This window comes from Sorex fumeus, unplaced genomic scaffold, assembly GCF_029834395.1.
Source record: "Sorex fumeus unplaced genomic scaffold, SorFum_2.1 ptg000072l, whole genome shotgun sequence".
NCBI classification, from domain to species: Eukaryota; Metazoa; Chordata; class Mammalia; order Eulipotyphla; family Soricidae; genus Sorex; species Sorex fumeus.
In genome coordinates this window covers 39,481,000-39,507,852 of record NW_026606129.1, presented here as the reverse complement: position 1 = coordinate 39,507,852, position 26,853 = coordinate 39,481,000, and the positions used below count along the sequence as shown (strand labels likewise).

The 26,853-nt window shown below is 50.8% G+C and overlaps 1 protein-coding gene across 1 annotated transcript in view; it reads left to right on the top strand.

The window, feature by feature from the left end:
• DCLK3 (doublecortin like kinase 3) overlaps window positions 1-26,527 on the top strand; it is a 61,290-nt gene extending 34,763 nt beyond the window's left edge. The window contains exons 3-5 of the mRNA XM_056129302.1: window positions 22,768-22,900; window positions 23,394-23,561; window positions 26,314-26,527. Coding sequence (XP_055985277.1) covers window positions 22,768-22,900; window positions 23,394-23,561; window positions 26,314-26,510 — 498 coding nt within the window. The 3' untranslated portion in view covers window positions 26,511-26,527. The remainder of the gene's footprint in view (window positions 1-22,767; window positions 22,901-23,393; window positions 23,562-26,313) is intronic.
• Window positions 26,528-26,853: the final 326 nt, after the last annotated feature.

The following is a 26,853-nucleotide window of genomic DNA, read 5'->3' as shown; positions in this document are numbered from 1 at the left end:
TTGAAAGCTGACATTGCGAAAACTTGTGATATGATAGTCACTCTGCAGTCTCCTCAGTCTTGTGAGATTCACCATCAGTAAACGTCACCATAGTGACCGCTGTCCTCCCCAATGACTGTTCTTCATTTGCCTTTAATTTTTGTGTTTAGCACTTGTGTTAATCTTTCTGTTGTGAAGTAATTGTTTCTTCCTTTAATGGATGGCAGTTGTCTGGATTAAGTTCTGTCATTGCTAAGCTCAGGAAAGTGATGATATTAAAACTAAATTTCGATGACATGGCTGATTGCAACTGTTGGGATTTGGGAGACTTTTAAAATGTGCTAGAGCTCTTAATGAACATAGCAAGCTTATCATGTTATTTTACTCAAAATAAATATTTGTATCTGATAATTGGGCCCCAGAGTAAAATTTTAGGTCTCTATTGCTGAGTTTTTCTATTTCTTTGCATCACATTTCCTGATAAGACAGTAGCACTTCTCTTCCCTTCGGGTTATTTGGACTCCTGAGATCTTGTAAAAAGAAGTTTTAATTATGAGAATTTTTAGCTTGCAGAAATACCGGCATTAATTGCTTTGGCTGCCAGTCATTGCTCCCTTGGTGGGGTTGCAGTGTGCTGTGTGGTGGCTGGGCCCTGGGCAGAGGGACCCCGAGAGATCTACCCAAACAGGATGGGTGTGGAGTGGCTAGGTGAAGGACAGCTAGTGGGCTGAGATGCTGTGTACAGCAAAGAGACCTGGGGGCATGCAACGGGGGATGAGATGGAAGAGAGTTCACACCCGAGTGAAGATTCAGAGGGAAACAAAAAATTGTCTCTCTGAACATGGGGGCTGAGAAGAGATACGTTCCCTCTCTGGAAATAGGACTGGTGGAGTAGAGGGGGAGCAGGTGGCTGCTCCATGCCTGGGCATACAGGGCGATCCCCCCCCAGATCTCCCACCTGCCCCTCCAGGCACTAGAGCTCGAGAGCTTGGAACAGAGATCTCGGAATGGAGGGGAAGTGGTGGATGGGGTGTGTGGTCAAAATTCTCAATACTGAGTTATCGTGGTAATTTAGATTTTTTTCCTTGTTCTGTTAGTTTATTTTGGACAGTTCTCCAAAAAGGTAGATGTCTGATAATCCCCATCTGTGTCCAGTGGACAAGAAAGTCAACTTTCAAGCATACTTCCTGAACTTGTTGAATCTCTTCCAATGTTGTGACTCTGTTTCCCCAAGATGTCCAAAAGTTCAGGGACTCCCTGGGGGAATGAAGTCATACGTTTAGAAGATACTCAGAAAGTCTGGCCCAAACAAAGTCCCAACAGCCGCTCCCACACTCCAAAGCCGCTGCCATGCCTCTGGTAGAAACCCTTGCCGCAGGACTGAGCCCCTTGGAGAACCTGGTCTGCTGAAAGCTTCAGGTACGCTGGCTGTCGTGATGGTTGAGTACTCCAGACACTCTCAGAATTGGGATGGGCCACCTCCCCCCTACTTCCCTCTACCTCAGAAGCCCTGGCAGCCACGCCCACACTCCACCACTGCCACCATGTAAGCTCATCTACTGGCCTTGTTCCAGAGACTCAAATAAATCTCGAAAGAGATTTTTTTCCCTAAAAGAACCAAGTATGGTATGTGTAAATAATGCTTTAAATTTTCCTTCCTTGTTAGTAAAGGCAAGTAACAGCATTTTCCTGCTGTTCTCTTGCTGACTGTATGGGTGTTGTCACCTCTCTAAGAGAGTGTATTTCTGAGAGTTTGTTGAAGGTCGAGGGTTAAAGTAATTTCTTAATTCCTTCCTTCCATGCACGCAAGGCAGGTACTACCACTGAGCCACATCCCCTGTCCCTCGAGGTTTGTTTTTCAAAAGTATTTTCAAAATGCCTGTCATTTGAAAGAAGGAATATCAGTTAATCTCTTCAAGATATTTTCAAGGCCTAAATTGTGTAATTGAAGCCACAACTGTCTAATTAATAGTTGTTCAACTGAAATACCACAAACGTGCCCCCTTTCTGTTTTCAGACATCCCACATGTTACGGATTATGTAAGGTGTCGAGAAGGAAGGAAGGGAGGGAGGGAGGGAAGGATGAAGGATAAAAGGAAGAAGGAAAGGAGGGGTTCAGCGTTGGTTTTTACTCATCGTCAAATGGATTGCAATATTCCCATTGCTTTCTGATGGTGGGCAGTAGAAGTGGACATTCTCTGTCGACCTGGATATAATCCTCACTTTTCCCCGATCCTGAATTTCTACCGTACCATTTTTGGCAAGGATACTCCCTCTACTTTAGACAAAACTCTTAAAATTAGATAGAGTTTCAGTCAGCTAGAATAAGGCCAAAAGAAAATTAGAAAAATCTAAGTATCTTGTGTGAGTTTAGCCCTGGACCTTTGGCCCAGGATACTCGCTTGAGACGGTAAATTTCCCCTCTTGGAACCTCCTGTCTGATGCTTAAAACTTCTCAGATCTTAGACTCCAGTGGAGACTCATGAAGAGTAAATGATGACCCAAATAGTTCTATTTATTACTTTACTGGGGAGCACCTTGGCCTTGGGAGTTGTGACAAATTACATGCATGATCGTGTAATTATGGGCTTGGTGTTTGTGCAGGTTCGTTGACTTCCCCAGGAGGGAGTTGGAAACTGGAATATCAAGCTGCCACCCGTGAAGAGATGGGCAGTTCCTGCTTCCAAGGCAGCAGAAGGAGTTTGCAGGGCTGGCTGGGGAGAGTCTTGGGAGGGTGAGAGAACGGTGGCAGCGGGTCCCGGAAAGAGCCCTGTAAGTCAATGTCCAGAGACTTGTGTGTGTACTGGAATAACCTGGACTCTTGCTCATGTGTAGCTATGGATTGAGTCGGTCTGGGGAGGGCCTGAGATGCTGCATTTTCCGTCAGCTCCCAGGTAAGGCCTCTGGGTTGCAGTAAGAGTGAGTTTTGTGTCCAGTGGGGGACCTTGGTCTGTCCTTAGGGACTGTCACAGTGATTCTTTCCCCTGTGCTCTCACCCATGAGATCCTGGACCCTGTCTGAGCATCTCTGGACTGGGCTTTCATGTCGTTTTGGCATCCTTCACTGGCTGTATTGGATGTATTTGTGTCTCCCCAGCCCATCTGTATTTGGGATGAAGTTGCTTCAGGAGCCACCTCCATCACAGTGTACCACAGGGCATTGCATTGCCGGCTCCAGCCACTGCATTCCCGTCCAGATACAGGCAGAAGTGCTGTTCTTTGCAAGTTTGCCTCCTTAAACAGCATCAGTCTTAACTTGGTACCCCTCATTCTTTTTTAAACAATTCTTTTTTATTGAATCACCTTAAGATACAGTTACAAAGCTTTCATAGTTGAGTTTCAGTCATACAAGGATCGAACACCCATCCCTCCACCAGTGTGCATTTTCCACCACCAATATCCCTGGTTTCCCTCCCGCCCCCTCCCCGCCCCCCCATCCCATCCCACCCCCTGCCTCTGTGACAGGCACCTTTTTTCTTTTCCTCTACTTTGGGCGTCATGGTTTGCAATATAGATACTGAGAGACCATCATGTTTAATCCTTTACCCACACATCACCTATCCCGAGTGATCCCTCCAACCATTATTTACTTAGTGGTCCCTTCTCTATTCCAACTGCCTTATCCTCCAGCACACAAGGCAGGCTTCCAAACCGCGGATCAATCCTCCTGGCCCTTGTCTCTTCTGCCCTTGGGTGTTAGATTCATATTATGTTATTTTATAATCCACAAGGGCTGGAGCGATAGCACACCATAGCACTGTAGCACTATAATCCACAAATGAGGCACACCTCATTCTCCCGTGTTCAGAACCTTTTACATTTCACACCTGTAGCACTGTAGCACTGTCCTCCCATTGTTCATCGATTTGCTCGAGCGGGTACCAATAATGTCGACATTGTGAGACTTGTTGTTACTGTTTTTGGCATATTGAATAAGCCACAGGGAGCTTGCCAGGCTCTGCCGTGTGGGCGGGATACTCTCGGTAGCTTGCTGGACTCTCCAAGAGGGCGGAGGAATTGAATTTGGGTCGGCCGCGTGCGAGGCAAGCATCTAATTTCACATCTAATAGACATTCAGTGCTTGTCTTTTGGGTTTGCCTAATTTAGCCTAAGGTGGCACCTGATAATCATCGATTGTTGGCTAAATGAATATGAAACTCTAAAAAAGGGAAAAAAACTGTCCCAGTAGATAACAAAGGCTCTCATGGGCCTATCCTGGGACAGCTCCCAGGGAAGGCTTGTCCCTGCTGATTTTTCCCAGTCTTTTCTGTTATGGTGTCTTTTGCTGTTAAAAAGTAAATTGATTTCAAACACTGACTTTTTAAAATTTTTGTTTTTAATTTTTTAAACTTTATTATTTTTTTTAGTCACTGTGAGAAACAGTTACAAAGCTGATCAAGGTCAGGTTTCAGTCATACCATGTTCCATCCCTCCACCAGTGTACATTTCTACCACCAATGTCCCAATTTTCCTTGCTCCTGTCTCTGTCACTGTCTCTCTGTCTATCTCTGTCTCTGTCTCTCTCCTCAGGTACGGAGAGGTAATCATGTATATTCCTTTACCAGTTTTCAGCACGCAGTTCTCCTTTTTTTGCTTTTTGGGTCACACCTAGCGCTGGATGTTCAGAGGTTATTCCTGGATCTGACTCAGGAATTGCTCTTGGTGGTGCTTGGGCAACCATATGGGGTGCCAGGAATTTATTAAATATGGGTCGACTGGATGCAAGGCAAACACCCTACACCCTATTGCTGTGGCCCCTCAGCACACAGTTATTATCCAGAGTGATCATTTCCAGCTATCTTTGCCATGGTGGAGACATTGACTTTTTTTTTTTTTTTCCCCTTTATTTTATTTTATTTTTTTTAAAGTTGTAGGTTTACAATTTTTTGTGCTTTGGTTTCAATTATACAATGATCAGATACCCATCCCTCCACCAGTGCCCATTTTCCACCACCAAGGATAATATCCCTCCCACCCCCATCCCCCCGTCTCTGTGGCAGGGCAATCCCCTGTGTTCTCTCTCTCCTTTTGGGTGTTGTGGTCTGCAAAAGAGGCATTGAGTGGCAAACATGTTCAGTCCATAGTCTACTTTCGACATGCATCTCCCCTCCTGGGAGGATCCTCCAAACATCCTTTATTTGGTGCTCCCTTCTCTATCTGAATAGCCCTTTCCTCTAGGATACCAGACTGGCCTCTAAGTTATGGAGTAATCCTCCTGGTGCTGATCTCAGCTATTCTTGGGTATTAATCTCATACTTTGTTACTTTATATCCCCCAGATGAATGCAATCTTTCTATGTCTATCCCTCTCTTTCTGACTCATTTCGCTTAGCATGATACTTTCCATATTGTACCACTTGTATGTAAATTTCATGACTTCATCTTTTCTAAGAGCTACATAGTACTCCATTGTGTAGATGTACCAAAGTTTCTTTAACCAGTCATCTGTTCTTGGGCATTCAGGTTTCTTCCAGTTTCTGGCTATTGTAAAGAGGGCTGCAATGAACAAACAAGTGCAGATGTCACTTCGACTATACATTTTTGCCTCTCTGGGATATATTCCCAAGAGTGGTATTGCTGGGTCAAATGGGAGCTCAATTTCTAATTTTTTGAGAATCGTCCATACTGTTTTCCAGAAGGGCTGAACCAGTGGACATTCCCACCAACAGTGAAGGAGTGTCCCTTTCTCGCCACATCCACGCCAGCATCGGTTGCTTTTGTTCTTTTGAATGTGGGCCAGTCTCTGAGGTGTGAGATGGTATCTCATTGTGGTTTTGATCTGCATCTCCCTGATGATTAATGATGTAGAGCATTTTCTCATGTGCTTTTTTGCCATTCGGATTTCTTCTTTGAGAAAGTTTCTGTTCATTTCATTGCCCCATTTTTGGATGGGGTTGGATGTTTTCTTCTTGTGGAGTTTAGCCAGTATTTTGTATATCCTGGATATCAACCCCTTGTCAGATGTGTATTCGGTGAATATCCTTTCCCATTCTGTAGACTGTCTTTGTATTTTGGTCACTGTTTCTTTGGAGGTGCAGAAGCTTCTTAGTTTAAGATAGTCCCATTTATCTATCTCTGTTTTCACTTGCTCGGCCAGTGGCGTGGCATCTTTGAAGATACCATTAGCTTCAATGTCATGGAGGGTTTTGCCAACTTTATCTTCAATGTACCTTATGGTTTCTGGTCTGATGTTGAGGTCTTTAATCCATTTTGATCTTACTTTTGTACATGGTGTTAGGCAGAGTTCTGAGCCTATTTTTTTGCATGTAGCCGTCCAGTGATGCCAACACAATTTATTAAAGAGGCTTTCCTTACTCCACTTCACATTACTTGCACCTTTATCAAAGATTAGATGAGCATATGATTGAGGAGAGATGTCAGTGTATTCAACCCTGTTCCATTGGTCTGCAGTTCTGCCTTTGTTCCAGTACCATGCTGTTTTAATTATTACTGCTTTGTAGTACAGTTTGAAGTTCGGGAGGTTGATTCCTCCCATTTTCTTTTTCCCAAGAATTGCTTTAGCTATTCGTGGGGGCTTATTGTTCCATATAAATTTCAAGAGTGTTTGCTCCATTTCTTTGAAGAATGTCATGGGTATCCTTATAGGGATTGCATTAAATTTATACAATGCTTTCGGTAGTATTGCCATTTTGACAATGTTAAGTCTCCCGACCCATGAGCAGGGGATATCTTTCCATTTCCTCATGTCCTCTTTTATTTCCTGAAGTAGCGTTTTGTAGTTTTCTTTGTACAGGTCCTTTACTTCCTTAGTTAAGCTGATTCCTAGGTACTTGATTTTCTGGGGCACAATTGTGAATGGGATTGTTTTTTTCATGTTGCTTTCTTCTCTCTCACTGTTTGCGTATAGGAAAGCCATGGACTTTTGGGTATTGATTTTATAACCTGCAACTTTACTATACGAGTCTATTGTTTCTAAGAGTTTTTTGGTGGAAGTTATTGGGTTCTCTAAGTAGAGTATCATATCATCTGCGAATAGTGAGAGCTTGATTTCTTCCTTTCCTACCTGAATGCCCTTAATATCTTTTTCCTGCCTAATCGCTATTGCAAGTACTTCCAGTACTATATTGAACAGCAGTGGAGAGAGTGGGCATCCCTGTCTCGTCCCTGATCTTAGAGGGAAGGCTCTCAGTTTTTCCCCATTGAGGATGATGCTTGCTGTAGGCTTGTTGTAGATGGCTTTAATTATGTTGAGGAAGGTCCCCTCTATACCCATTTTGGCTAGGGTTTTCATCATAAAGGGGTGCTGGATCTTATCAAATGCTTTCTCTGCATCTATTGATATGATCATATGCTTTTTATCTTTTCTTTTGTTGATATGGTGGATTATGTTGATTGATTTCCGAATGTTGAACCATCCTTGCATCCCTGGGATGAATCCTACTTGGTCATGGTGTATGATCTTTTTGATGAGTAGTTGGATTCTATTTGCTAGTAGTTTGTTGAGGATCTTTGCATCTGTGTTCATCAGGGATATCGGCCTGTAATTCTCTTTCTTTGTGGTATCTCTGTCTGCTTTTGGTATCAGTGTGATATTTGCTTCGTAGAAACTGTTTGGAAGTGTTTTTGATATTTCAATTTCGTGGAAAAGCTTAAAGAGTATTGGGAGTAAGTCCTCTTTAAAGATTTGGAAGAATTCACTAGTGAATCCATCCGGGCCAGGACTTTTGTGCTTGGGGAGACTTTTTATTACCATTTCAATTTCCTTGATTGTGATAGGTCTGTTCAGGTATTCCAGGTCTTCTTGGTTCAGCCTTGGGAGTCTGTAGGAGTCTAGGAATTTATCCATTTCCTCGAGGTTTTGATGTTCCGTGGCATAAAGCTTCTCAAAGTACTCCCTGAGGATCCTCTGAATTTCTGTGGTTTCTGTTGTAATGACCCCCTTTTCATTTCTGATTCGGTTTATTAGGGTTTTCTCTCTCCCTTTCTTTGTGAGTTTTGCTAGAGGCTTATCGATCTTGTTAGTTTTCTCAAAGAACCAGCTCTTGGTTTCATTGATCTTTCGGATTGTTTTTTGGGTTTCCATCTCGTTAATCTCTGCTCTGAGTTTTATTATTTCCTTTCTCCTGTTCGGGTTGTGCTCCTTTTTTTGGTCCTTCTCCAAGCTCTTAAGCTGTGAGGTTAGGTTACTTATGTGTGCTCGCTCCTCCTTCCTGAGGAATGCTTGTAGAGCTATAAACTTTCCTCTTAACACAGCCTTTGCTGTGTCCCATAAGTTTTGGTAACTCGTGTTCTCATTTTCATTCGTTTCTAGGAATCTTTTGATTTCCTCTTTGATTTCCTGCCTAATCCACTCGTTGTTCAATAGTGCACTGTTTAATTTCCAGGTGTTTGATTTAGTTTTCTGTTTTTGTGTGTGATTTACTTCTAATTTCAGCGCATTATGGTCTGAGAAGATTGTTGATACAGTCTCTACCTTCTTAATTTTATGGAGGCATGTTTTGTGGCTCAGCATGTGGTCTATCTTGGAGAATGTTCCATGTACGCTTGAGAAGAATGTGTATTCAGCTTTTTGTGGATGAAGTGTCCTGTATATATCTACTAAGTCCCTTTCTTCCATTGTTTCCCTCAAATGAAGTATGTCCTTGCTAAGCTTGAGTCTGGTTGATCTATCAAGAGGTGACAAAGCAGTGTTGAAGTCTCCCACTAGTATTGTGTTGCTATTGATGTCTTTTTCCAAATCTATGAGTAGTTGTTTTAAGTACTTTGCTGGTCTCTCATTAGGTGCATATACATTTATTATTGTAAGTTCTTCCTGTTGTACAGATCCTCTGATCAATAAGTAATGGCCTTCACTGTCTCTTATGACCTTCCTCACTCTGAAATCAATGTGGTCTGATATAAGGATGGCTACCCCAGCTTTTTTATGGGAGCTGTTTGCCTGTAGGATTGTTTTCCAGCCTTTGACTCTGAGTCTGTGTTTGCTTTGACTATTGAGATGCGTTTCTTGCAGGCAGCAGAATGTTGGGTTCAATTTTCTAATCCATCCTGCCACTCTATGTCTTTTAATTGGTGCGTTTAGCCCATTGACATTGAGAGAGATTATTGTTATGGGATTTTGTCCCATTGTTCTGTTAAAATTGGGTGTATTTGAGGGGCCTTTCTTGCCTTAAAGTAGCCCATTTAGTTGTTCTTGTAACCATGGTTTTGAGTCTATGAAGTTCCTGAGCTGTTGTTTGTCTGTGAAACTGTGTGTTGTTCCTTCTATTATGAATGAGAGTCTTGCTGGGAAAAGTATTTTGGGGGAGGCATTTATTTCATTGAGTTTTTTTACTATGTCCCACCACTGTTTTCGGGCCATGAGGGTTTCATCAGAAAAATCAGCTGTGAATTTTAAGGATGCTCCTTTGTAAGAGATTTCTTTCTTCGATCTTGCTGCTTTCAGAATTTTGTCTCTGTCTAAGGTTTTGGTCATTTTGATCAGAATGTGTCTTGGGGTATTTTTATTCGGATTTCTTCTAGCTGGTACCCTTCGGGCCTCCTGAATGTGGTCACAAGTTTTCTTCAGCTCTGGAAATGTTGTAGCAATGATGTCTTTGACAGTTTCTTCTTCATCGAGGTTTTCTTCCTGTCCCTCTGGGACTCCAATAATTCTTATGTTACCCCTCTTGGCTTCATCACGATCTTCTCTTGCCATCTGTTCCCGAATTGTGAGTCTCTTTTCCATTTTCTGCTCTTTTCTGGAGAGTCTCTGAACTTCATCTTCGAGCTCACTGATTCTGTTCTCAGCCGCTGTTACTCTGCTGCTGAGGCCTTCCACTGAGCTTTTCAATTCGCCTACGAGATTTTTCAGGTCTGACATTTCTGATTGCATTTTCCTCATTTCTGCCTTCAGATCCTCTTGTCTTCTATTGGCATTGGTTTCCATTGTTTCTTTTAATTCCCTAAGCATCCTAAGTAGCTCCCTTCTGAATTCCTTGTCAGAGAGGTTGTCTAACACTACAGTACTGTTGGTGTCATCTGGGCTAGACTCTTCAATATGAATGTTTGGTGGGCTTTTGCGTTGCTTTACCATTGTGAGAGGTGTGGTTTAGTCCTTCACGTTCAGTGTTACTATTCTGCTTGATATGCAGTGTGAGTTAAGATAGGCTTATGAGTTATTGGCAACTGTATTTCTAGTGGCTGAGCTAAAATAGAGAAGTTTCCATCTAAGAAGTTAGCTTATGGTTCCTATGGCATATGTAGTGGGAAAATATTTCGCGGCCGCGTTAGCGGCCGCGGCTCCGGAAAGAGTCCCTGGCACTGGGCGAGGAGTTGGGAATGTCTCCTGTTTGGAATTGGAGCCGTTCAGCTTTGTTGCCCAGAGCTGGGCCTCTGTGCCCGTCCCACGCGGCTCAGGGGTTGAAAACCGGCTGTCTCGGGGCTGTTTCTAGCTGCGCGTGCCCAGAGAGGAACCCGGGCCCTTGGGGGCGGGCTGTACCTGTTGGAATTGGAGCCGTTCAGCTTTGTTGCCCAGAGCTGGGCCTCTGTGCCCGTCCCACGCGGCTCAGGGGTTGAAAACCGGCTGTCTCGGGGCTGTTTCTAGCTGCGCGTGCCCAGAGAGGAACCCGGGCCCTTGGGGGCGGGCTGTACCTGTTGGAATTGGAGCCGTTCAGCTTTGTTGCCCAGAGCTGGGCCTCTGTGCCCGTCCCACGCGGCTCAGGGGTTGAAAACCGGCTGTCTCGGGGCTGTTTCTAGCTGCGCGTGCCCAGAGAGGAACCCGGGCCCTTGGGGGCGGGCTGTACCTGTTGGAATTGGAGCCGTTCAGCTTTGTTGCCCAGAGCTGGGCCTCTGTGCCCGTCCCACGCGGCTCAGGGGTTGAAAACCGGCTGTCTCGGGGCTGTTTCTAGCTGCGCGTGCCCAGAGAGGAACCCGGGCCCTTGGGGGCGGGCTGTACCTGTTGGAATTGGAGCCGTTCAGCTTTGTTGCCCAGAGCTGGGCCTCTGTGCCCGTCCCACGCGGCTCAGGGGTTGAAAACCGGCTGTCTCGGGGCTGTTTCTAGCTGCGCGTGCCCAGAGAGGAACCCGGGCCCTTGGGGGCGGGCTGTACCTGTTGGAATTGGAGCCGTTCAGCTTTGTTGCCCAGAGCTGGGCCTCTGTGCCCGTCCCACGCGGCTCAGGGGTTGAAAACCGGCTGTCTCGGGGCTGTTTCTAGCTGCGCGTGCCCAGAGAGGAACCCGGGCCCTTGGGGGCGGGCTGTACCTGTTGGAATTGGAGCCGTTCAGCTTTGTTGCCCAGAGCTGGGCCTCTGTGCCCGTCCCACGCGGCTCAGGGGTTGAAAACCGGCTGTCTCGGGGCTGTTTCTAGCTGCGCGTGCCCAGAGAGGAACCCGGGCCCTTGGGGGCGGGCTGTACCTGTTGGAATTGGAGCCGTTCAGCTTTGTTGCCCAGAGCTGGGCCTCTGTGCCCGTCCCACGCGGCTCAGGGGTTGAAAACCGGCTGTCTCGGGGCTGTTTCTAGCTGCGCGTGCCCAGAGAGGAACCCGGGCCCTTGGGGGCGGGCTGTACCTGTTGGAATTGGAGCCGTTCAGCTTTGTTGCCCAGAGCTGGGCCTCTGTGCCCGTCCCACGCGGCTCAGGGGTTGAAAACCGGCTGTCTCGGGGCTGTTTCTAGCTGCGCGTGCCCAGAGAGGAACCCGGGCCCTTGGGGGCGGGCTGTACCTGTTGGAATTGGAGCCGTTCAGCTTTGTTGCCCAGAGCTGGGCCTCTGTGCCCGTCCCACGCGGCTCAGGGGTTGAAAACCGGCTGTCTCGGGGCTGTTTCTAGCTGCGCGTGCCCAGAGAGGAACCCGGGCCCTTGGGGGCGGGCTGTACCTGTTGGAATTGGAGCCGTTCAGCTTTGTTGCCCAGAGCTGGGCCTCTGTGCCCGTCCCACGCGGCTCAGGGGTTGAAAACCGGCTGTCTCGGGGCTGTTTCTAGCTGCGCGTGCCCAGAGAGGAACCCGGGCCCTTGGGGGCGGGCTGTACCTGTTGGAATTGGAGCCGTTCAGCTTTGTTGCCCAGAGCTGGGCCTCTGTGCCCGTCCCACGCGGCTCAGGGGTTGAAAACCGGCTGTCTCGGGGCTGTTTCTAGCTGCGCGTGCCCAGAGAGGAACCCGGGCCCTTGGGGGCGGGCTGTACCTGTTGGAATTGGAGCCGTTCAGCTTTGTTGCCCAGAGCTGGGCCTCTGTGCCCGTCCCACGCGGCTCAGGGGTTGAAAACCGGCTGTCTCGGGGCTGTTTCTAGCTGCGCGTGCCCAGAGAGGAACCCGGGCCCTTGGGGGCGGGCTGTACCTGTTGGAATTGGAGCCGTTCAGCTTTGTTGCCCAGAGCTGGGCCTCTGTGCCCGTCCCACGCGGCTCAGGGGTTGAAAACCGGCTGTCTCGGGGCTGTTTCTAGCTGCGCGTGCCCAGAGAGGAACCCGGGCCCTTGGGGGCGGGCTGTACCTGTTGGAATTGGAGCCGTTCAGCTTTGTTGCCCAGAGCTGGGCCTCTGTGCCCGTCCCACGCGGCTCAGGGGTTGAAAACCGGCTGTCTCGGGGCTGTTTCTAGCTGCGCGTGCCCAGAGAGGAACCCGGGCCCTTGGGGGCGGGCTGTACCTGTTGGAATTGGAGCCGTTCAGCTTTGTTGCCCAGAGCTGGGCCTCTGTGCCCGTCCCACGCGGCTCAGGGGTTGAAAACCGGCTGTCTCGGGGCTGTTTCTAGCTGCGCGTGCCCAGAGAGGAACCCGGGCCCTTGGGGGCGGGCTGTACCTGTTGGAATTGGAGCCGTTCAGCTTTGTTGCCCAGAGCTGGGCCTCTGTGCCCGTCCCACGCGGCTCAGGGGTTGAAAACCGGCTGTCTCGGGGCTGTTTCTAGCTGCGCGTGCCCAGAGAGGAACCCGGGCCCTTGGGGGCGGGCTGTACCTGTTGGAATTGGAGCCGTTCAGCTTTGTTGCCCAGAGCTGGGCCTCTGTGCCCGTCCCACGCGGCTCAGGGGTTGAAAACCGGCTGTCTCGGGGCTGTTTCTAGCTGCGCGTGCCCAGAGAGGAACCCGGGCCCTTGGGGGCGGGCTGTACCTGTTGGAATTGGAGCCGTTCAGCTTTGTTGCCCAGAGCTGGGCCTCTGTGCCCGTCCCACGCGGCTCAGGGGTTGAAAACCGGCTGTCTCGGGGCTGTTTCTAGCTGCGCGTGCCCAGAGAGGAACCCGGGCCCTTGGGGGCGGGCTGTACCTGTTGGAATTGGAGCCGTCCAGCTTTGTTGCCCAGAGATGGGCCTCTGTGCCCGTCCCACGCGGCTCAGGGGTTGAAAACCGGCTGTCTCGGGGCTGTTTCTAGCTGCGCGTGCCCAGAGAGGAACCCAGGCCCTTGGGGGCGGGCTGTACCTGTTGGAATTGGAGCCGTCCAGCTTTGTTGCCCAGAGCTGGGCCTCTGTGCCCGTCCCACGCGGCTCAGGGGTTGAAAACCGGCTGTCTCGGGGCTGTTTCTAGCTGCGCGTGCCCAGAGAGGAACCCGGGCCCTTGGGGGCGGGCTGTACCTGTTGGAGTTGGAGCCGTTCAGCTTTGTTGCCCAGAGCTGGGCCTCTGTGCCCGTCCCACGCGGCTCAGGGGTTGAAAACCGGCTGTCTCGGGGCTGTTTCTAGCTGCGCGTGCCCAGAGAGGAACCCGGGCCCTTGGGGGCGGGCTGTACCTGTTGGAATTGGAGCCGTTCAGCTTTGTTGCCCAGAGCTGGGCCTCTGTGCCCGTCCCACGCGGCTCAGGGGTTGAAAACCGGCTGTCTCGGGGCTGTTTCTAGCTGCGCGTGCCCAGAGAGGAACCCGGGCCCTTGGGGGCGGGCTGTACCTGTTGGAATTGGAGCCGTTCAGCTTTGTTGCCCAGAGCTGGGCCTCTGTGCCCGTCCCACGCGGCTCAGGGGTTGAAAACCGGCTGTCTCGGGGCTGTTTCTAGCTGCGCGTGCCCAGAGAGGAACCCGGGCCCTTGGGGGCGGGCTGTACCTGTTGGAATTGGAGCCGTTCAGCTTTGTTGCCCAGAGCTGGGCCTCTGTGCCCGTCCCACGCGGCTCAGGGGTTGAAAACCGGCTGTCTCGGGGCTGTTTCTAGCTGCGCGTGCCCAGAGAGGAACCCGGGCCCTTGGGGGCGGGCTGTACCTGTTGGAATTGGAGCCGTTCAGCTTTGTTGCCCAGAGCTGGGCCTCTGTGCCCGTCCCACGCGGCTCAGGGGTTGAAAACCGGCTGTCTCGGGGCTGTTTCTAGCTGCGCGTGCCCAGAGAGGAACCCGGGCCCTTGGGGGCGGGCTGTACCTGTTGGAATTGGAGCCGTTCAGCTTTGTTGCCCAGAGCTGGGCCTCTGTGCCCGTCCCACGCGGCTCAGGGGTTGAAAACCGGCTGTCTCGGGGCTGTTTCTAGCTGCGCGTGCCCAGAGAGGAACCCGGGCCCTTGGGGGCGGGCTGTACCTGTTGGAATTGGAGCCGTTCAGCTTTGTTGCCCAGAGCTGGGCCTCTGTGCCCGTCCCACGCGGCTCAGGGGTTGAAAACCGGCTGTCTCGGGGCTGTTTCTAGCTGCGCGTGCCCAGAGAGGAACCCGGGCCCTTGGGGGCGGGCTGTACCTGTTGGAATTGGAGCCGTTCAGCTTTGTTGCCCAGAGCTGGGCCTCTGTGCCCGTCCCACGCGGCTCAGGGGTTGAAAACCGGCTGTCTCGGGGCTGTTTCTAGCTGCGCGTGCCCAGAGAGGAACCCGGGCCCTTGGGGGCGGGCTGTACCTGTTGGAATTGGAGCCGTTCAGCTTTGTTGCCCAGAGCTGGGCCTCTGTGCCCGTCCCACGCGGCTCAGGGGTTGAAAACCGGCTGTCTCGGGGCTGTTTCTAGCTGCGCGTGCCCAGAGAGGAACCCGGGCCCTTGGGGGCGGGCTGTACCTGTTGGAATTGGAGCCGTTCAGCTTTGTTGCCCAGAGCTGGGCCTCTGTGCCCGTCCCACGCGGCTCAGGGGTTGAAAACCGGCTGTCTCGGGGCTGTTTCTAGCTGCGCGTGCCCAGAGAGGAACCCGGGCCCTTGGGGGCGGGCTGTACCTGTTGGAATTGGAGCCGTTCAGCTTTGTTGCCCAGAGCTGGGCCTCTGTGCCCGTCCCACGCGGCTCAGGGGTTGAAAACCGGCTGTCTCGGGGCTGTTTCTAGCTGCGCGTGCCCAGAGAGGAACCCGGGCCCTTGGGGGCGGGCTGTACCTGTTGGAATTGGAGCCGTTCAGCTTTGTTGCCCAGAGCTGGGCCTCTGTGCCCGTCCCACGCGGCTCAGGGGTTGAAAACCGGCTGTCTCGGGGCTGTTTCTAGCTGCGCGTGCCCAGAGAGGAACCCGGGCCCTTGGGGGCGGGCTGTACCTGTTGGAATTGGAGCCGTTCAGCTTTGTTGCCCAGAGCTGGGCCTCTGTGCCCGTCCCACGCGGCTCAGGGGTTGAAAACCGGCTGTCTCGGGGCTGTTTCTAGCTGCGCGTGCCCAGAGAGGAACCCGGGCCCTTGGGGGCGGGCTGTACCTGTTGGAATTGGAGCCGTTCAGCTTTGTTGCCCAGAGCTGGGCCTCTGTGCCCGTCCCACGCGGCTCAGGGGTTGAAAACCGGCTGTCTCGGGGCTGTTTCTAGCTGCGCGTGCCCAGAGAGGAACCCGGGCCCTTGGGGGCGGGCTGTACCTGTTGGAATTGGAGCCGTTCAGCTTTGTTGCCCAGAGCTGGGCCTCTGTGCCCGTCCCACGCGGCTCAGGGGTTGAAAACCGGCTGTCTCGGGGCTGTTTCTAGCTGCGCGTGCCCAGAGAGGAACCCGGGCCCTTGGGGGCGGGCTGTACCTGTTGGAATTGGAGCCGTTCAGCTTTGTTGCCCAGAGCTGGGCCTCTGTGCCCGTCCCACGCGGCTCAGGGGTTGAAAACCGGCTGTCTCGGGGCTGTTTCTAGCTGCGCGTGCCCAGAGAGGAACCCGGGCCCTTGGGGGCGGGCTGTACCTGTTGGAATTGGAGCCGTTCAGCTTTGTTGCCCAGAGCTGGGCCTCTGTGCCCGTCCCACGCGGCTCAGGGGTTGAAAACCGGCTGTCTCGGGGCTGTTTCTAGCTGCGCGTGCCCAGAGAGGAACCCGGGCCCTTGGGGGCGGGCTGTACCTGTTGGAATTGGAGCCGTTCAGCTTTGTTGCCCAGAGCTGGGCCTCTGTGCCCGTCCCACGCGGCTCAGGGGTTGAAAACCGGCTGTCTCGGGGCTGTTTCTAGCTGCGCGTGCCCAGAGAGGAACCCGGGCCCTTGGGGGCGGGCTGTACCTGTTGGAATTGGAGCCGTTCAGCTTTGTTGCCCAGAGCTGGGCCTCTGTGCCCGTCCCACGCGGCTCAGGGGTTGAAAACCGGCTGTCTCGGGGCTGTTTCTAGCTGCGCGTGCCCAGAGAGGAACCCGGGCCCTTGGGGGCGGGCTGTACCTGTTGGAATTGGAGCCGTTCAGCTTTGTTGCCCAGAGCTGGGCCTCTGTGCCCGTCCCACGCGGCTCAGGGGTTGAAAACCGGCTGTCTCGGGGCTGTTTCTAGCTGCGCGTGCCCAGAGAGGAACCCGGGCCCTTGGGGGCGGGCTGTACCTGTTGGAATTGGAGCCGTTCAGCTTTGTTGCCCAGAGCTGGGCCTCTGTGCCCGTCCCACGCGGCTCAGGGGTTGAAAACCGGCTGTCTCGGGGCTGTTTCTAGCTGCGCGTGCCCAGAGAGGAACCCGGGCCCTTGGGGGCGGGCTGTACCTGTTGGAATTGGAGCCGTTCAGCTTTGTTGCCCAGAGCTGGGCCTCTGTGCCCGTCCCACGCGGCTCAGGGGTTGAAAACCGGCTGTCTCGGGGCTGTTTCTAGCTGCGCGTGCCCAGAGAGGAACCCGGGCCCTTGGGGGCGGGCTGTACCTGTTGGAATTGGAGCCGTTCAGCTTTGTTGCCCAGAGCTGGGCCTCTGTGCCCGTCCCACGCGGCTCAGGGGTTGAAAACCGGCTGTCTCGGGGCTGTTTCTAGCTGCGCGTGCCCAGAGAGGAACCCGGGCCCTTGGGGGCGGGCTGTACCTGTTGGAATTGGAGCCGTTCAGCTTTGTTGCCCAGAGCTGGGCCTCTGTGCCCGTCCCACGCGGCTCAGGGGTTGAAAACCGGCTGTCTCGGGGCTGTTTCTAGCTGCGCGTGCCCAGAGAGGAACCCGGGCCCTTGGGGGCGGGCTGTACCTGTTGGAATTCGACATTGACTTTTTAATGTGAATTGTTTACTGAGTTCCGTTCAGTCCTCATAGCCAGTTAAACATAAAATCTTGGGGTGGGGCTGGAGATAGTAAAGGAGTTAGTGTTCTGACCTTGCCTGTGCAGTCCTTGGTTTGATGCCCTGCACCACAGCCCCAGTTCCCCTGTGTTAGCATTGCTGAGTGTATAGCCCAAGCCCCTGAGCATCACTGGGATGACCCTGGTGGTCCTAGCACTGCAGGGACCAAGCAGTACCTTAGACTCAGGGCCCTAATGTACAACAGGGCTTGGGCCCATGAACGTTTAGTACAGCTTGGGCTTATAAAGGAAAGTTAATTAAAAAAATAATAAAAGAGGAATTTTTCTGGGTAAAGACCAGAGAAAGAGCTGGAGAGAAAGATCAGGGGATCAGGTGCTTGCCTTGCATGTGGCTAAGTTTGGTTCCGTCCCAGCACCACATAATCCTGAGAGCACTGAAAGGCGTGGTCCCTGAGCACTGGTGGGAAGTGTGACCCAACCTCCCAAACTGCACCAAAACGTAAAGGCCAGGGGAACCCTGCAGGATCACGGGAGAAGCTGATCAAGATAAACAAATCTTGACCCAGCTGAATGTTCCTTGCCTGTACTCTGCTGCCCTCTACTGCTCAGAGTTGAAAAGGGCATGATCACATTTAAGTCGCTCTTCTGTTCCTTGGTGGAGACAAGGAACTGAATGTTCTCTTAAAGTGTTGAGGCCGTCCAGATGTCCAAAAAAAAAAATCATGTAAATGATTTGGGTTTTTCTGGACTCAAAGCAGGGCACCGTGGTGTCACTGGGAAAGGGGGAGGTGAATACAGCTTTACTATGACATTTACTGCACATTTGCAGCTTTACTGCACATGTTCCCTGGGACCTTCAGCGAGAGGGAGAGAGGGAGCCCAGAGCAGCGCCCTGGCAGGAGAGTGGGCAGAGCATTGGAGGTGAGTGAGGCGGCAGCTTCTCCAGTGTGAGCTTCGAGAGCCCCCTAGGTGGCCCGGTGGGTCATGCAGCTGTTCCCCATCCTTGTGTCCTTATTTGATGTCACCCTCAGGGAGGACTTGGGGAACAGGAGTGGGATAGTATTCTGAACCCGCATACGACTAGTGCGATGCTCAGGTCCAGCTATTGGTCATGGGGTGGTGGCCGCAGGGCATGGGGCGGCCTTCCTCACAAGCTGCCCCTCTGAGACCACCTGAGTCTGGTGCAGGATGTCTGACAGAAGCTGCCCTTTTGGGTGGAGGTTCCACTGGGATGAGTTAAAAAGTCCCACAGATTCTAGAAGGAAGAATTGTTCCAGAAATAGACCACTTGCTTGATTTCTCAGAGGAAGAGGAAGTTCAGAAGCCAAGAATGTGAGGTGCCTGTTAAACAAACCATAGTCAGTACGGGACTTGAAATAACGAGATATTGCTGATGTGACTGAGATAGATGATGAACTCCCTTCTGTACACATACAGACTGACACACACATACTCCACACACACACACCACCACTCACACACATACATATACTCACACATACCACACCCCCTCCACACTCACACATTGACACATATACACTCACACATTCACACACACCACTCACACACATATATACACTCACACCACACCCCCTCCACACTCACACATTAATACACACAATCACACATACTCTCACACAGCCCTCCCCTCACATACACCTCCTCACACACTTACACACACATACTCACTCCATACTCACACTCACCACACACACACACACACACACACACACACCTCATATTCTCTCCTCTCCCGCCCATACACACACACACACACACACTCACTCACCCTGAGTCACAATGTCAGCACTGAGGAAAGTCATCGAAGTCCTGGTAGGAGAGGCTGTAGGCAGAGAAATGAATTGCCAGAAAGCTTCTGGAAGGGCTCTTTGAGGATTCTACCTGCTGGGTTCTTTTCTTTGGTCAGTGGTGCCTTGGGCACAGTCGTGGCTTAGTGAGAAATGCTAGACTGTGGAGAGGGGTCCTCTGATTCATAAAGGCCACAGAACCATTTGATCCAAGGATTTGGGGACTGAAGAGAGAGTGTTCGAGGGACACCCCAAGTTACCCCTGGCACTGCCTCCCGCCTGCTATCCTGCTGGGTGCAGACCTGCTGTCTGCCTTCCTCCTGCCAGACTGAACTCTGCAGTCTCAACCCCCATAGAACAGAAGCAGCAGGTTGGCATATTTGATATTTGAAAATGCATCCATCAGTAGCTGGCCTTTGGACATAAACTCATTTCAGAGATAAAAGGTTGGGTTTCTGCCATGTTTCAACTGCTGCTGCCTCCCTGCAGATTTTGGAAAAGAGAGAGAGAGAGAGAGAGAGAGAGAGAGAGAGAGAGAGGTGGGGGGGGTTGGAGGGTCTGTGAGGAAGGGAGTGAGTAGTTAACTATTTCACACAGCAATGCACAATTTATATTGGTGTATTAAATCAGCCAAGTGCTTCATATTTGCAAATATTTGTGAGGGACTTATTTTTTTCTCAGCAATTACCCAGAAAATGCAATGAATGCAGATGATCCATCTGGAGATTCTAGGCACCACACTATGTTTTTTTTTCTGTCCTTTCCCTCCCAACTAGACTTTCTAGTCTAAATTATTTGTTAATTACCTCCCCTGTTTCCTATTGGGTGGTGTCTGTCTCTACGCGCAGACCAAAACGGAATCGATGGGATTCCATGTGGGTTCGGTTAATTATGGAGATGTGATTCGATAGCTTGGCGGTGACCCAGGCTCAGGAATTAAAACATGTTCTGCTTCCAGAGGGGTAAGCTCCTGACGGGAATCACATTTTGAGGGATACTCTACTCAGAGAAGACTGGAGAATGGGGGCACCTGCCGTATTGGGGTATCTCAGTGCTCATTGACCATCTGGGGCACAGGGAGAAGCTGAGTCCCCCCACCTTTTCCCCTGGTGGCTGTTGGGAGCATTGGGAACCTGTGCTCTGCTTTCTGTAGCAATGAAGTTTCTCCATCATTCGTTGCTATAAATCTTGGAACAGGATGTGGCAGGTGAGAGTAGGGCAGAGATCAGGCATTGCCAGTATAGGTGGGACCAGGTCAGGCTTGATAGAGGGTCTGATGAGGAGGGGCCCAGTGAGGTGCTCTTAAAGCAGGAGCAGAAAGTGACCAGCACTCACTTGGCTGTCCTTCTCACTTTCCTTGATAGTCACCCTGCCCTTCAGAGGGGAGGCTGAACTAATGCAGTTTACTTAACACTCAGGTCATGCCTCTTAGGTGCCAGGCACTCCTGAAAATGCCTAACGAGTGTTTACTCATTGAGTCCTCCCAACAGGCCTAGAGGGTCAATCACATGCCAACATGGCAGCGAAGGGAACTGAGGCACAGAGCTGGCATGTGCTTGCAGGTTCTACGGTGAAGGGAGCTCATTGCTTGTTGTTTTGTTTGGAAGCCACACCCACGGATGCTCAGGGCTTACTCCTGCCTCTGTGCTTAAGAGTCACTCCTGGTGGGGCTCAGGAGACCAGATGGATGCAGACTGAACCAGGTTATACCGCGTGCAAAGCAGGCGCCTTACCTGCTGTACTATCTCTCTGACCCCAAGAGTCTGTGCTGGTAACGGGGATCTGTGACTGGGTCTTCTAGTCAAGGGCTGGTTCCTTTGGAAGAAGGAAGGAGGTTTCTTCCAGATGTCTCCAAGGGACCAGAGGAGGGTGGGCCAGAGAGGTGGGCCACCTGCAGTGCCCAAGCAGGCCCTGGCACCTGGATTCTCCTCTTCATTCTAAAAAGTGCGTGGCTCCCCGGGCAATGCCAGCATCTCCAGGAATGGTCCCTCTGGGTGTTGTGGAGTTTCTTCCTCAAAGTCCAGGTTGGATTCAAGATAAAGGCAGCAATAGAGGCTGCCGCTGGCTGCTTCCAGTTTTTGTTAATTTAGTGGAAGGTAAAGGTTTTGAGAACTTTCCTGGGTGGTAGTGGAAATTAATTTAATTCTTATTTAACCAGGCTTATGTTTTTTAGCGATCCGTTAATTTCTCTCCCCCTTCAGCTCTATGTGGTATAATTGGCAGTATTCCACCACATTGAAATTTGCATGGGGATGATTTGATTTGATTTCATGGGTGTGGAACGTGGATCATCTCTCTCTTACCTCATTTTTCCCCCCAGTGCTTAAGAGCTACATTCTTGGCGGGGGGAGGGGGAGGGATTGGGGCTGAGAGGGAGACTGGGATCAGTGGTGATGGAAAATGGGCACTGGTAGAGGGATGGGTACTTGATCATTGCATAATTGAAACCCAAGCACAAAACTTTGTAAGTCTACAACTCTACCTCATGGTGTTTCACTAATAAAAATTAAAAAAAAAAAGCTACAGTCTTAGAAAAGTTTATGCCTATAGTAGTAGTAGTATAGCTTCATGTAGTATATTAGTTTCTCAGAAGTTTTCATATATATATATTAATGTTTTTGGAGGGACTTCTAAGAGGTCCTCACCCCTGAGTACTTCAGGGTCCCTCCCCTGGTGAGTCTCAACCAACAGAGTCAGAGGTTCACTGCAAGGGCCAGAGGATGTGGTGCTGCTCAGGCCCTGTGTGTGGGGGTACCCTGGTGGTGCCTGGGGGGCCTCCAGGGTCACACCTGGTGATGCTCAGGGACCACGTGGTGCCAAGAATGGAGCCGCTCACTGAGCATATGCCCTAACTATTGCACTGTTACCCAGCCCCAGACATTGTCCACCATTTACCCAACATACGAGGCCTCTGACCAGGCTCTCTCCCTTCCTTTTCCCGCTCCCTCTCCCACCACTGATCTTTTCTGTTTCTATAAACTTCACTCTTTTTTTTTTCTAGATTCCACATCTACATGGTACAATACGGTACCTATCATGGGTTTCTTTAGTAGGGAACTTATGTTCCGTGTCACATGATCCTCAGTGCCCTCTGTTCTACTCCTTTGCTTCTGATCATCCCCTTCTCCCTCCCTGCCCTTCAGGCCAGGCCATGTGCCGGGGGAGAAAGTAGAAGAGGTGGCAAGAGGTCTCTACACTTTAGTTCTGTGAGCGCGCTGGCCAGACTTGCAGGCTGCAAGCTCACCCGCTACTAGGGAAAGGTTTCTGTGGGGGGAAATTGCTTCTGCCTTCCTCGGTTGCTCTTTCCCCATTTGCATTTGTACCTGAAACTCAGCTTCTGTCTCAGGCCAGCCCGGACCCGGAGGGAGAAAGAGGCTCTGACCAGGATTCTGGAGGCCAAATGCTGCTCCCTCACCTGCCCCCTCACTCAAGCTGAGCATCATCGTTCAGTTCAGACCCACGGTCAGGAACTCTGCTGGGACTAGAATCTCCTCCAGCTTGAGACCCCTGGGAGTCCCAGCGTGGTCCTTTTCCTTAGGAAGAGCATGCGACTGGATTTGACTGTGGAATTGGCCAAGCTGCCCCTTTTGCAGGAGACAGATGACCCTGCAGGCCGTCAATGCTGCCACGGTTGCAGAATGTATCTTTCCACCCGCTCTGTGCGCTGGTGGGTTCAATGGTTCAGTTTGTGCTCGGAGAGAAACTTGCTCCTCTCCCTGACAGAGACAGAGCTTTGGGTGGGGAAACAAGTCTTCTTTGTTCTCTTCACAAGTCTCAGTGGTTTGAGAATTTTGTTTTCTTCCAGGTTCAGCGAAATGAGGATAAATCTACCACCTTGAAGCTGGCCGATTTTGGCCTTGCAAAACATGTGGTGAGACCTATATTTACTGTGTGCGGAACCCCGACCTACGTGGCTCCTGAAATTCTTTCTGAGAAAGGTGAGTTGCCAATCCTCTGTGGGATGCTGGCTCTTTCAGTGGCAGATATCTGACCTTTCGTAGTTGCTATTTTTTCAATAAGGAACTGTCCTAGATCTGAGTAAGTGAGTTTGTACTGCGTTTGCACGTGGACATTAATGGAATATTCAAAGGAGGATTTCAGTACCTGAGAATGTTTCTTTCATCAGCTCTGTGGTGCTCAGGGAGATGCAGCTGATGATCCCACAGTGGGAGCTTATGGCCATGTCCAATTGCGTACTCTTCATTTCTGAGCTTGTTTGAACAGACTCCCATCATAAGGAAGTCAAGTAGTCCTGGGATCAGTCTACACGGGAGTAGGCACCACATTTGCAGGAGCTGGACACTAGGACTAGTTTTGACAGTGGATCCTTCTGAGAGCGGCCATCCCTGTGACCTGCACCTAACATTTCCCTCCATCGGTCCCATCACATGTGGCTTTCATTCTTACCCGTGTCTGCCTCCTTTGGCACAGGTTACGGGCTGGAGGTGGACCTGTGGGCTGCGGGCGTGATCCTGTACATCCTCCTGTGCGGCTTCCCCCCCTTCCGCAGCCCCGAGAGGGATCAGGATGAGCTCTTCAACATCATCCAGCAGGGCCACTTCGAGTTCCTGGCCCCTTACTGGGACAATATCTCTGACGGTGAGATCCAGCCTTCCTTGGCGGGACGGGAGGGGAGGGAAGGCGGGAGCCTCCCTGGGTGCTGGGACAAGCAGACATGGAGGGTCTCTGTGGCCAGGCCCTGCTCCCTCCTTTCTTTCCTGCTGGGGTTTTGGAGCACTTGGAAACACGACTTGCTTTGAGACTCCATGAAATGACTCACCAGGGAAATGACTTAAGGCAAGGGAAGAGCAACAGAACCAAAAAAAAAAAAAAAAACCAGAGCGTTAATAACCCTTGTTTGGGAAGGTCGGAGCTGTCATATTTGTGTCTGTGGATGGGGCAGCTGGACCTCATCTACTGCACGTAAATAATCAGGGTCCTGGAAGGGGCACAGTGGAGATCCGCAGGGGCTCTGGAAAGTGAGGGATGAAGGCCCACTGATTTTCAGAGCAACAGAAGCCTGCGGCTTCCTGCTTTGGGACCTTTTTACAATGGGATTCTGGCCTCTTATTTTAATGGATTTGTCTGCCTCACCGCTACGAAATTGAGAGCTAGATAATTGGGGGTTTGAAGTCTTTGATCCTATCCACTTCTCATAAATATATCACTTAAGACCAGTTATTGCATTGCCTGCAACCCCAGCCTTTGTGTATGCATGTATGTGTGTGCGTGTGTGAGAAAAAGAAGGTTAAAAAGCATCAGTTTTTTCCTGAAATAAGGGGTGGGGAAGGAGTAACTCAGTGCATGAGGGTCCTGAGCTGATCACGACAGTGGCAATGTGGGGAGGGGGCTTTGGTTTGGAAATGGTTCTGTAAAGTTTGTGGAAGTCTCAGCTGCCCCAGGCCCCTTGCCTTAGAGAGCTTGTCCTGGTCCAGGAGTCAGGAGACTTACAGGTCTCAGGGCGTGAGTTCCTCTGTGCCAGGGTTCCCCCTTAACTGGAAACCCAAAATTTCAGGTTGAAGTGATTTTTCCACTTTCCCTCTTTTATCCCCATCTCACTCTCCCCCCTGAAGTGCCAAAGAGTGGCCAGGAAATCATCACTTAAGGGGACACATTGGCAGGGGGACCAGTTATTTCTTTGTGGACATGCAAGCCTGAGCATCATTCCCATCTGACCCTCTCCCCATGCAGTGCTCTTGGGGTAGGGGCTGGGGCCTTTGTGGTAGAGTTTAAACAGGGTACGCTTGGAGGAATCCTGTGAATCCTAGGCAGGGCAGGAGGTAGCTGTTCATGAGGTAGCCAGGTGGCAGGAAAGGGAAGGGTGACAGGTGGGTGTATCTTTAGATGTAGGTAATGTGGGTGCTTTGTTCCTGTACCTGCTCGAGTGGTTGCAGAAGGGGCTCAGGGAGTTGGCCTGGGATTGCCAGAGGGCCCCGGTCCACCATTTGCCACCGAGTCTCTCATCAGTCATGGTCTTGGGCAGAAAACAAAATTTATTTTGAATGTGTGCTATTAGATTGCTTAAATTTCTTTACTCATGTGTTTTATTTTTTATTTATTTAAATTTATTTATTGAGTCACCGTGAGAACAGTTACAAAGCTTTCGTGTTTGAATCTCCATCGTACAATGATCAAACACCCATCCCTTCACCAGTGCACATTTTCCATCACCAACAACACCACTATACCCCCCATCCCACCCCTGCCCCTGCCTGTGTGGCAAATAATTTCCACGTTACTCTCTCTCTCTACTTTGATAACATTCAATATTTTGACACCAGTCCCACCATTATTATTTGGAATTTCCCCCCAACACTCAGGCCTCCTGAAAAGGCAATGTTAGATAATTTGTTTTCTATTGCTGGTCATGAATAACACATGATGTCGCACAGCTGTAAGAGTGGCTGTGCGATCTTGGAATTCCAAAATTTTTTAATAATTGGGTCTAGAGAGATTTCTACCAAGAGTAACTTGGTTCTGAGATTTGTTTGTGTGTCTCTGGGATTATGACCATTAAGCTGCTTAATAAGTAGCCGGGGGCTGTTTGTGGGCAGCATCTCAGGGTCCTGTCGGGATGGGGGGCGGGGAGGAGAAGGACCGGCTCCTCCCCTGTCCCATGAGGCCAGGCATGTGTCATCTCTGTTGGCCCATGCCTAAATTTTCCAATGTGTTCTAGAAGATGGCAGATGCCAGGCTTCCCAGGGAACAGGTGGAGGGACAGCACCTGCTCCCATCTGGGGTGGCCCAGTGAAGGTGGCCTAACGCAAAGTCCAGAGGCATTTCTGCTAAAAGCTACTCAATTCTGAGATTCTTTTGTGTGTCTCTGGGATCATGACCGTTAAGGACTCATGTGTTTTAGCTTAGTCAGTTTGAAGGCATATATATATATCAACTTAGGAAGGTTGAATATATTTTATTTGGAAGCTTGATAATTTCATTAATTTTTTTTTAACTCTGTAGACGTGTAGCATGTGGCCTGTGTTTGTTTTTCTCCTGCGAGCGTCTGGTGTGGAAGTGGTGGGTCTTGGGACCCTAGAGAAATGAGCAAACATCTCCTCAGCCTGCCCTGACTAATGTGGTAGCCTGTTGGCATTCCTTGCTATTTAAATTCAAATGCATTCATATCAGTACAATCTACTTTCGGTTCCCCAGATACGTTAGCTGCACATTTCCTCTGCTCAGGACTCCCATGTGGATAGTGCAGATTTGAAAAGTTTCCATCACCATAAATCGTGGCACAGCCCGGCTAGTGTTGCAAGCGATGCTGGTGTGAATGTTTTTCCTTAATTTGGGACTGGGAAGGTCAGAGCTTCTGCACTCCTCTCATGTCACTCTCCTCTCACCCCTACAGCTGCCAAAGATCTGGTGAGCCGGTTGCTGGTGGTAGATCCCAAAAAGCGCTACACAGCCCACCAAGTTCTTCAGCACCCCTGGATCGAAAGTGCTAGAAAATCCAGCATGGTCCGCCTACCAAAGGAGGCACCCCCCAGTGGCGAGGGCCACTTCCAGGGCCTGCACAAGCGGGCTGTGGAGCAGGCGACCTTGTAAGTTTCGCCTCAGCATCTGCTCTGATTCGGGCTCTGCTCCAGAAGAGGACCAAGGAGGAAGTGCTCGGAAAGTGACTGAAAATACTGATGAAGGAAAAAAACGCTGATCTCTGATCGCTGGAGAATCAAGAGAAGGAGAGACAGTATATTTTAAGGCATATTTTACAAAATAAACTTGAGTCTTATTGTAAGATGTCGTGACATATTTTCAGGTTTGTATGTTTGAGCCTTTCTGGATGTGAAGGACTTGTCTCCAGGGAGGAGATATTGATATTCATGGTAGTGAATACCAGTGTCTCCTCAATCTTTCACCTTGTGATCAAATTCCTGGAATATAACATGGA